The 11,540-nt window shown below is 30.5% G+C and overlaps 2 protein-coding genes across 4 annotated transcripts in view; both read right to left on the bottom strand.

Moving 5' to 3' along the window:
• Positions 1-664, bottom strand: part of LOC104798805 (B3 domain-containing transcription factor VRN1-like) — a 4,480-nt gene extending 3,816 nt beyond the window's left edge. The window contains exons 1-2 of one of the 3 annotated variants that reach the window (XM_010521010.1): positions 563-664; positions 270-363 (exon numbers count right to left, since the gene is read on the bottom strand). In XM_010521010.1, the coding sequence (XP_010519312.1) occupies positions 270-329 (60 nt within the window). In that variant the 5' untranslated portion in view covers positions 330-363; positions 563-664. Of the gene's footprint in view, positions 1-269; positions 538-562 lie in introns of those variants that run through there. The other 2 variants (XM_010521011.1, XM_010521009.2) reach the window with 2 other exon arrangements.
• A 1,821-nt stretch (positions 665-2,485) lies between these two features.
• LOC104798804 (protein DMR6-LIKE OXYGENASE 1) lies at positions 2,486-8,238 on the bottom strand. Its single transcript, XM_010521008.2, has 3 exons — positions 7,653-8,238; positions 5,097-5,424; positions 2,486-2,894 (listed from the first exon to the last, which is right to left on the bottom strand). Exons 1-3 carry the CDS (start codon positions 8,138-8,140, stop codon positions 2,628-2,630), a joined length of 1,083 nt encoding a protein of 360 aa, XP_010519310.1. The 5' UTR covers positions 8,141-8,238; the 3' UTR covers positions 2,486-2,627.
• Between the last annotated feature and the right edge of the window lie 3,302 nt (positions 8,239-11,540).

The raw sequence follows: 11,540 nt of genomic DNA, 5'->3' as shown, positions 1-11,540 counted from the left end.
GGGGGGGGGGGGGGGGGGGCATCAAAATTGAGGCTTTACTCAATTTCCAAGCAAATCATACACCGAAAGAAAATAATCCAAACATCTAATTTCAGTAATTAAAGAAACAACACCAACCCACCAACTAAAAAGTGAAATCACCAACTGACTTCAACAATTAACCCTTCAATTACGCATTAAACAAACATAAAACCACCCAAAAGAGGAAAAAATCAAAACTTTGCGGGGGAGGAGGAGAAGGAAAGAGCAAGAGAAGAAGGCATTCTTACCAGACGGCTTTCGTGGATAGTGGATGATAGAATCAGCTTGTGGAAGAAAGGGCGTGGCATGATCAGACAACAACAGCGACGAAGTAGAAAGAGACTAAAAGGGACCAAAGGAAAGAACCGAGTCAGATCATGACACAGCGCCGGAGAATCCAAAGACACAGAAACATTGAGAAGGAAAGAAAAAGAAAAGCGTTTCAGATCTGAAGAACCTGCTCTGGTTTGATTATGGTCAAGATACTAAAAGAACACTGCTTTTCTTTTACACCAAAGTAATTCAGGGAAAAAAACCCTACCTGACCTAAAAAGAATGACCGAGTCGAGCCGATCTGCGTGTGTTTCTTCGGCGAGTCAACTCGGTTTATTCACTCGTGTGGGGTTTTTTTATTTGAAGTTTTAACTCATCAATAGCCAACCTCCCCACCAACTCCACTTTTTTTGTCTTCTTTTTCTTTTTCTTTTTTAAATATATCTCTCTTTTTCTAATAAAATTTTATTTATTTATTGGATCCTGAATTACAAAGGCATATTTTCAGAATTTACGCGTCAAAAAGAAAAAAATAATGCAAAAATACAGACTTTTTTACAAAGGATACATGGCTTTAAAAAATAAAGATTTTTCATCTATATAATTTATATTAAAAATTCGAATTTCATTAAAAATAAAAATGTAATTTTTGTTAAATATCGCAAATATATTTAGAATTTTTTAAAAATATAAAAAATCGTGTAGATAATTGTATATTTGCTGAGTCATGCTGTTAGCAGTTTGATGTTTCATGCAAACCAAAGATTCTAATAAAAATCTATAGCTGCAAAAAGTTTAAAAGAACTGGTTTTATTATTTATACCATAAACGTATTTTTTTTATATAAATCTATCTATAAAAATGCTTGGATTTCACTAGTTAATTATAAAAATAATTTTAATTAGGATGACTGATATATTCTAAATTATTATTTTTATATAATTTACCTCTTATGATCCAAATATTACATATATGGTATTTATTTAAAAAATCGTATTAAATTTTCCTGTTAATAAATGATTAATTTTTCTGTCTATTTCTTTTGCCTATATTATTATTTCTCATTTTGAAATATTTGATATATTTCATTATATTTCGTTCAGAATCGTTTGGATGAGTACTGGTAAATGTATTGCGCTACGGAAAATGAACATGTTTTTCCGATAGTGGTGCAATGAAAGATATTAAAGATGGAGGCATGCTCGTAACTATAGTCGATCGAAATGATATAATAATTAAAAAAATCCTCTAAAAGTTATTATAAGGATTCATGTTTTGAATCCGTAGTGAAACTATAAAAAAAATTCTTAAAAATATTTCGAATAGAAATATTCATTAGTCTCAGTGTTTCTTTATAGATATAAAAAGAAAATCCGTTAACTAAAACTTATCTTTATTCCGAGTTTGACTATGAATAAAACATAAACAATCAAAATATATTGAGTTACGGGTAATTCGATTGCTTCTTCATGCGGTGATTTTTCTGTTGGTGTTTATGTTCTATAATAATTATTTATTAAACATTATATATATTATGATTTCATTTTTTATATTATATAGTTTGTATGTTTTGCTATTTAATATAGTAATATGAGAGTTATTATCAATAATTCTACATTATCATTATCATGAAAAATATGGTTAAATTAAGATTAAAATGAGATGTGATAGATAATCATTTGATGATTGTAACATTTTTTTTATATTATGTGATATCCAGATGGATCGAACCGATGATTGTGAAAAATTAGATACAAATTCTAATTTGGAATGCGAGATTGGTTGACTCGTATGAGATCGTTATATGGATATGAATTATGATTAGATCTATTCACGTAAGATTTGATATCAATATTATTATATATGAAGAATAGTGTTGTTTTGATATAGTCAAACGTTGTACGTAAACTAGCATTTATAAAAACTATTCTTGGTTATGAATTATGTGATGATATTTATTCCTTTCTTATATTTCTAGATCCCTCGAGTAAGATGGACGATATAAAAATCTGGTCAGACTAATGAATTAAATAAGATTAATGATGTTTTTTTATACAATTACCTACTAGTGAAGAAATCGATTGAACTTAAAACGAGACGTGTTTACACATTTGTTTAATCATGAATATAGTAGAAAAAAATATTTATGAAAAATGTCAATTAGATCACATAATTTTATCAAGTTTCGAAATGGACCAATTATAAAATAGTACTAATAATACCAGCTAATTTTGATTAAATGGTATTAAACATAATTATCGAACATACACCGATTAAAAAAACACACACACAGAGCATGATTAATTTATAAACTAAGCTGTTTTTTTATTTACTTAGGCAGGAGGAGATACTCTGAAATGGTCGATCTGGATGTTGTCGGCTTCCAGCTTCTTGAAGTCACTTCTGTTCCTCGAGACAAAGAACTTCCCCCAATTGTATTCCTTATAGCTCGGAGGGCTCTGGCCACTTAGAAGCTCTTCCAATGGCTTCACGTCGACTTTGCTTCCCGGGAAGAAGAAGAACGGCATTGAGTATCTCTCCTTTGTCGGATTCACCACCACTCTATGCTCTGCGCTCCAATACTTGTCGTTTGTCCACACCTTCCACCAAAAAAAATATAGAGTAGAGCTTATATCCTAAAGTAATATTTTCATAAACTATATATGATAATATCCACGTGACAATATTTACGTATTCTCAAGATATATGCCCTAACAGATTCACACGACATTATTTCAAGATTATATATCACACGTGGATTCCTCACTGTGGCTCATTTAGTATCATGTTCTACACCGATGATATAAAAGAATTTTTTTCACATTGCTTTCAGCAAAGTCGGAGGATTATTTGTTGGTACTTGTATTTATTAACTACCAATATTATTGACAATCCAATTACGATCCAATATTATTCTACTAAGGTATATGCTCCCAAAATATTCCTTAGGACACCTTGAAATGTGGGTGTTAGCCTACCTTAATGTTTAAAATTGTGCTAATTTTGTCCTTAGAAGTGCGGTTTTGGCGTTAATAATGATATATTTATATATCCTCTATTGTAATTGCATGCCCATGGCTTAGAAATCTCTAATCTAATTTTTTTCCCACAACAAACTATTTGATCAATGGTAGTGTTAATATGTTAGATCATATGTAGAACATAGTTTTTAACTATTTAATAATTATAAATGCTTAGTGATTAGATGGGTCGAAGCTCATTGAACTCTGGATTATAAAAAAAATCATGATTCGTAAAAGAATCAATTCTTTCATATATCCATTGTCGAAAAGAAAACGATATTTTTATACAACTTGGTTTTTTTTCTTTCGGTTGATTAAGGAGAAGAAAGAAAAAAGCGGCGGCTAAATAGATTAGGAATGTCAATATGGGTTGGGTTATGCATGTTGATCCAACCCAATCCGATTATTGATCCAAATGGGTTAAACCCATTTAAGTAACTTTTTTAAATGAGTTAAATAGGTTTTAATCCATTAAACTCATGAATTAAATGGGTAAACCCATTAAACCCATTAAACCCACTACATCATCAATATAAACTCACTAAACTCATTATATATAGGTAACAAACTATTATATATAAATATTTAAATAGTAATATATGTATATCTATATACACATAAATATATGTATGTATATATATATATATGCCAACAAAAAATATGATACCAAATCGAAAAACTAGGTATCGTTTCGAAACGACCAAAAAACTCGGTACCGTTTTCGAAACGAATCGAAAAAATCGATACCATTTTCGAACCGAACCGAAAAAACGATATCGTTTTCGAACGAACCGAAAAGCGATACCGTTTTCGAACCGAACCAAAAAAATAGAAATCGTTTCCGAATCGAACCGAAAAACTTGGTACCGTTTTCGAAACGAACCAAAAAACTTGGTACTGTTTTCGAAACGAACCAAAAAACTCGGTACCGTTTTCGAATCAAACCGAAAAAATCAATATCATTTCCAAATTGAATCGTTCAAAAAATTGAATGGTAATGTTTCTAAATAATCGAATCGAATCGGACCGAATTTTTAAAAAAATCCAAAAAATTCGAAAAATGTCTTAAGAAAATATACATTTTCTAAATTTAATATAATATAATAACCAGTTAGTATATATTTTTATAGAATCGAATTCTCAAATATCCAATATATATATATATATATATATATATATTTATAACTATATATGTATATAAATAGTATGTAAATGGGTTAAACGGGTTTAATTGATCGAATCCAACCCAACCCATTATTGTTATTAGATCGATCCAACCCAACTCATTAATTATATGGACCCAAATGGATTGAACCCAAATGGGTTGGGTTTACCTATTTGACATCACTAAAGTAGATTTATCGACCACGACGGATTCCAACGGAATCAACACCTGCGACGGAGTGTCCGACAGAAACCGACAGAATTCGTCGGTTTCCATCGCTTGTCGTCGCAAAAAATTACTGACGGGAAAAAGCGTCGGTGTCCATCATATAAGCCGACGGATTGTATGTGTGCGACTGGTGGATTTTCCAGAATGCCAATCCCAATTCTGTTGTACTCCGTCGAAACTTTGGCTAGCGATGATAAATCCATCGCAGTGCCCGTCGATTTAGATAGATTTTCTTGTAGTATATATACCAAGATTATTGAAAATTTATTACTTTCGATTAGGTCGAATATCTCTACTAATTAGTGTTAATTGTTTATGTTTGTGATAACTACCTTAATTAAAAATTATTAAGAGGTTATTTTTATTTAGGGTTCATCGAGCATTACCTGCATACAATTGCCGATGTTGATGATCAAGGCATCAGGGATAGGCTTTATTGGAATCCATTGTCCATCCGACCTTCGACTCACTTGCAATCCTCCGACATTATCTTGTGCCAAGATTGTCAAGGCTCCGCCGTCTTTGTGGCGGCCGACACCTAGGGCTAACTCGGGACAAGGGCAAGGAGGATAATGGTTGAGCCTCAAGAAGCTTGTTTGCTCCTTGAAGTAACTTGTTAAACGGTCACCCGGTAGACCTAAACTTATAGAGATGAGTCCCAATAGCTTGAAGGCTAGTTTCTCAACTTCTCTTGCATATTCTTGGCATGCCTCTCTATAAACACATGATCAAATAAAACACAGAAAATACATGACATTTTTATATGCGAAAACAAAGGTTGGGCATTTTGTTAATATATTAAAATGAAATCTTAAATTTTAGATATAAAAATAAAATATGTAAATAGAAAATACGCAAAATAGTTTACATATCTTTTAAGTTCTTCAATTATTGTACTAGGATGTTTAATTTGATTGATGTAACGGATACCAAACATACCTACCGGAGGGAGGGTGACATTGGCATTAAATATCTATTCTTAATAAAAAAAAAGTTGGATCTTGACATTAATTTTTTTTAATGAAATGTAATTTTTTTTACAAAGTATTTTCTAAATTAAAAAAACTACATGACATCTTTAAGACAACAAACATAAAATAATTTGCTACCTAATTCATTCTCTCTATCTAAATCTGAACTTAGAACAAAAATGTGACACATTGGTACGCGTATCATTTTTTTTCTTTATATTGAATGTGAGATATTAGTGTAATAATTCTCATATAAAACTTAGTTTCTCATTCATGTAGACAAAAAAAATAAAGTTTCTTTACCATTTCGAGGACAATGTTCAATATATAGTTATTATCATTAATAATAATGGGCTGGCGGATCCAGAAATTTTTTAAAGTGGGAACAATAGTTATAAATTTTATATAAAATACAAAAAAATTAAAAATAATAAAAATATATCGTTATAAAAATATTCATATGTTCTATAACTGAATTTTATAGTCCTTTGCGTTTTAATATATTTATAATAACTTTATTTTTAACCATCTAAAAATATATCATTTTTCGGTTAAATAAATTAGACAATCATTCAAAAACTGATAACTAATTTGATTGCACAAAATTATCTTCGCAAAGTTTATCGTTAAAAACATCTATCAACAGTTACGGTGACAACGAATAAAATTAAAACTAATTTCAAAAATCTATATATCAATAGATATGAAAGATATTTTTTGGTTTCTACCGTAACACGAATAAGATCTTCAAAATTAGTCAAATTAGAAAATTTATATTCTTCTATCAAATTATCGATGCAGATAAATATATGTAATAATAAATTTATGAGTATAATCAAAATATAAAAACTAATAAATAAACAAAAAATAAGAATTAATTAAAATAAAAATCATAACATTTATATACTTTTAATTTTATTGTTAACAAAATTGGTTGTTTTTTGTGATTGAATATTAGATTTGTATATATTGTTTAGAAAAAAATTTGAATAATTAAAAAAATAGATTAAAAAATCAAGAATAAAACAAAACTAGATTTGTTTGATCCAAAGAAATAATTTTTAAAAAACAAACAGAACAAAGGGGGCCATATAACGTTTATATAGGGGGCATTTTACATTTTTTATTAAAATTTTATAAAATTTATAACTAAATCAATTTTTTTTACCTAAATTAGGGGGGCATGGGACCCCACTCCTATGTACGTAGATCCGCCCATGGGTCCAGTCACATTAATTACTCCACCAACAGTATTTTGCTACTTCACATGGATTACATGTTTTAATTTTATCAGGCGCGGTGTTTAATCTCATTTCTACAATACTATTTTTTCGAAATTGGAACAAAATTAATTGTAATACAAAAAATTCCAAAAAAAAAGCATGAAAAGGAGCATATTTTTAGCCAAAATAAAAATAAAACATATTATCCAATTTGGTAGTTTAACCCATTATTAAATGAAAATGCACCTTAATAATGAAAATACACCGTATCTATTCCGTCCCGAGTTCGAACTTCAAATTGGAGAGGAGAACACATATTCTAATTACAATCATTGTTTTCGATACCGAAATTAGTTTGAGTTTCGTACAAACGAAAAAAAAACATATTCCCATTATTTTAGGATTTCTACGGTTCTCGTTTAATTATATTAGAATTTAGGTTTCTCGGTTTTCGTAAAAATATATTCATTTTATTTTTAAGTCAAATTTCAATTTAGTTCCAGATTTTAATTTTTCTAAAAAACATTTATTGGTTTAAAAAAATACTTTTTTTCTATTTTTTTCAATTATTTGTATTTTTATTAGGTTTAATTAATTTTATCAGAAACAAATTATATTATTTGTTAAGTTTTTTATTAATGAGATGAGAATTCCTGGGATGATTAGTAAATATTTTATTAGAAACAAATTATATTATTAAAGTTATTCATATATATACAGAAAAAATAGAGAGAAAAAAAAAATTCACCTGAAACCAGGAGGGTTTTTGGGCCACTGGTTCGTGAGCATCCTCTCACCGGTTTCCTCCGGCGATGGAGACGCCGGAACCACCGTGGGATCCTGGAGGAAGAAATCAAAGACTTCCTTCCAATCTCTAACGTTCTTAGTGTGCTCTTCGTCGTGATATCCCATCGGATTCACTTCGTCCCTCTTCACCTTCCTCTTCTCCGCCGTCTCCATCCCGAAGAACTCCGCCGCCGTATCCTCCAAGCGCCGCCGCGTCTCCGACGCCACTCCGTGGTTTATCACCTGGAAAAAACCCCACCTCTCGCATGCCTCCCCAATCGCGCTTGCGATCGCGTTTGCGTTTGCGTTTGCGTTTGCGTTTGCGCCTTCCAGGTTTCGAAATAACGAGAGATCGATGATTGGGATCTCGCCGTCGGAGAAGCTTCCGGAGGTTTTGGCGGTCGGTCTGTGTTCAGGGGCTTGGACGAAAGCTTGATCGAGCTCTCCCATGGCGGTTTCTTCGGTGGGTGTGTAGAGTAGATAGTTTTGGTGGTATTGGTGATAATGGGGATTGGTTTGGGTAAACTTCAGCAATACACCTTTCCTGTCGTATGTGTATCACCGTTACACCTACCTTAAAAAATCTGGAAAGGTCTTTCCTACCCTACACGTGTAGGTTAAAAATTTGAGAATGACGCCGAAATAAAAAGAAGAAAGGGAGAGTTAGGGCTTTTTAAAATCACTTTTCGAAAATCAAAAGACATACAAAGGTGTTGAGAGAGAAACGAAATTTTGTGTGCGAAATCGAGCAAAATGAAGCGAACCTAGCGAGGAGCGAAGAAACCTAGAATCAAGAGGAATCTTTGTCTTCGTCGGGTGAAAAGGTCCAAATCGGAACGACGCATCTCGGTCGACCGGAAAAACAAATCCACGGAGGAAAATGACAGAAGATTTTTCTGCCCATGTTGATGTGAGTATTTTGGATGAGTTTTTTTCGAATTCGTTCAGATTATCTGAAAAATTGAGAAATATTTTGTGCGTATATTAATTAGTCTTATTCGCAACTTAGAATTACAAAGTTGTCATCTAAAGTAGTGGTAAATGCCACTAAATATTATATAAATATCTGTAAAATGAATTAGTCGTAATAGTATTTGAATATGTATACTAGTCGCTAATGTAACTGAATACATTTATTTTATTGCAGAGTGAGATGGAGATCTACCGAAACCAAAATCTGGATCCAGTTTGTGCATAAAAAAAACCAAGCACAAGGAGTTGTATATGCTACCAAAAACAAGTTGTAAATAAAGAGTAATAATTGTAACAAAAAAAAATAGTATCAATTGTAACCAAATTAATTGAAAAAACTACGTAGACAAATTAGAACGAATATATTTAAAATTTTGAAAAGTGTGCCTATTCAAGAAAAAAAAGATGAAATTGAAATTAATTTAAAAAGTCACGTGGACAAATTAAAACGAAAATATTTAAAAATATTTTCAATATATATATATTTTTAAATTCAAATGTAAAAGAGTATTTTAGATATTTTATGTATAAGGTTATTTAAATCATTTTACCTAAACTAGGGTGTAGAATCTGATAAAAAAATATTTTAGATTTTGAGGGGTGTATCGATGAAAGTACTGCGACGCGTGAAGGGCATTGCTGAAGTTTACCCGATTGGTTTAGCTGGTCAATTTATAAAAAAATATATCTGAAACCCGAAATATTCATAAAAACGATAATCTGAAATATAATCGAAACCCTAAATATTTTTCGATAGGTTAAATTTTTTTTTTTCTTGGTGTTAGATAGCTTTAGAGGCATCTATCATGATGGTGGTTGGTTTGGTTGGCCAATTTATAAAACTATGCCACGTGGATTTACAAAACCAAAAAAAATCAACCGAAAATTAATGTAACCCGGCCCAACCCCAAAGCATTCATCAAAACCCTAAATATTCACCTCAAATTGATTTGTTTCTTTGTAATAGACAGATTTGAAAGTACTAATGATAATGAATGGAAGGATTGACATGGGTGGTTCACTATCTTTATCAGTTCGAATCCTATCCTGAAAATTGAATAATCCTTTAGTCCGGTCATTTCATGTTTAGCGCAGTGAAATAGAGAAAAATGAGGATGGATTTGAATATGTAAGGTTTAAAAATGTCGATTGAGGATTAAACGTCATTGAGACATCCCGCAATCAATAAAAAAAGGAAATTTTTTTAAAAAAATCATCTAATTCAGAGATAACTAACATATTCATCACAAAATTTTAAAATATTCATATTCATACTGAATTAGAATTATTTTCTAAAAAATCATTTAGAAATTGAATTTTTAACGAAATCTTCGTCGGCGCCGAATTAATTTTGAAACATAGATAAAAAGTACTTACATGGTGTTTACATGACATCTACTAATTGGTCAGGTAGGATACAAGGCGGATTAATAGTAAAAAATTGTAAAAAAATTGAAAAATTGTAAAAAATTAAAAAATTGTAAAAATCTATTTAAAAACCGATTTAAAGATCTCTACTCCATCCCAATTTATATATTTTTTTTTATGAAATCGGTTTTTCAATTGCCATTTCTTTCATATATATCATCCCACCAATTATATTTATATATACAATTTTTTTACAACTTTTATAATTTCTTTACAATTTTTATATTTTTACAATTTTTTACTATTAATCTGACGTATATCTTACGTAGTCAGTTAGTAAACGCCACATAAACGTCTTTTGTTTATGTGTCAAAATTAATTCAGCGCCGATGAAGATTTTGTTAAAAATTCAAATTCTGAATGATTTTTTTAGAAAAAATCTGAATATAAATATTTTAAAAACTCGTGATCAATCGATTAGTTATATCGGATGATATTTTTTAAAATTTTTCTTAAAAAAATGTATCGGTGATAATGGGGGTCGGCTTGGTAAAAGGATATATAACATTAACATAATCGAATTCGAAATGTAAAAGGAACCAAGCAGTCATCCTCCGAATTCGAAACATGTCATGAGACAATGATGCACGTACAATCTGGAAAAAAAGGGAGCCAAAAGACAAGAAAATAAAGCTTTATCTTACGCGAATCTTTGTCCGTTTTGTCCTATATAGGTTTGGTGGTTTCCAACGAAGAATCTCGTATTCATAAATCAAGTATAAACATTATTAATACTTTATACATAAAAAAAATACAATATATTATTAGTGCACAAAGCCTAGTTAGATACGTTTCTTACTTTCACCCCTGATTTATTTAATTTGATTGAATATATCAAAATTCATAAAAGTCAAAATAAAACCATATAAGATCTCCTCATCAATTATTTCACTCTATAGTCAAATTCACAACCACTCTGCCTATTTCACTCCAATTTAGATTCAATTATGTTTATTTAATTTATTTCAATCCCATTTCACACAATCAAATCAAAATTTTATATTTTTCTTGGATATTTGATAAACATATATATTGGTATACCATATGTATTTGGGAAAAAGTGTGTATGAATATTTATGTACGAAATTTGGTTCGAATTCATGTGTTTACTAGGAATTTTTTCAATATTTTTTACATTATTATAAAAAAGGGAAAATAACATTTTCCTACACCAACTTTGCAAAATGTGACCTTTTCCTACACGAATTTTTAATTTGACAAAAAATTACACCAAATTATCAAATGTGCCAAATTGATACACGAACTACCCGATTTAACTGCAATTTCCTACACAATCCGAAAACGGTGTTAAGTGTCCATTAACCGCTGACGTGGCATGCCACGTGGCGGCTGACGTGGCACGCCACATAGATTTTTTTGCCGCATCAGCATGCCACGTCATATTTTTTAAAAAATTCCGAAAAATATGAAAAAAAAATCGATTTTTTTT

Source organism: Tarenaya hassleriana, unplaced genomic scaffold, assembly GCF_000463585.1.
Source record: "Tarenaya hassleriana unplaced genomic scaffold, ASM46358v1 Cleome58, whole genome shotgun sequence".
NCBI classification, from domain to species: Eukaryota; Viridiplantae; Streptophyta; class Magnoliopsida; order Brassicales; family Cleomaceae; genus Tarenaya; species Tarenaya hassleriana.
The sequence above is the reverse complement of the archived record's forward strand: the minus strand, read 5'-3'. Positions and strand labels throughout refer to the sequence as shown.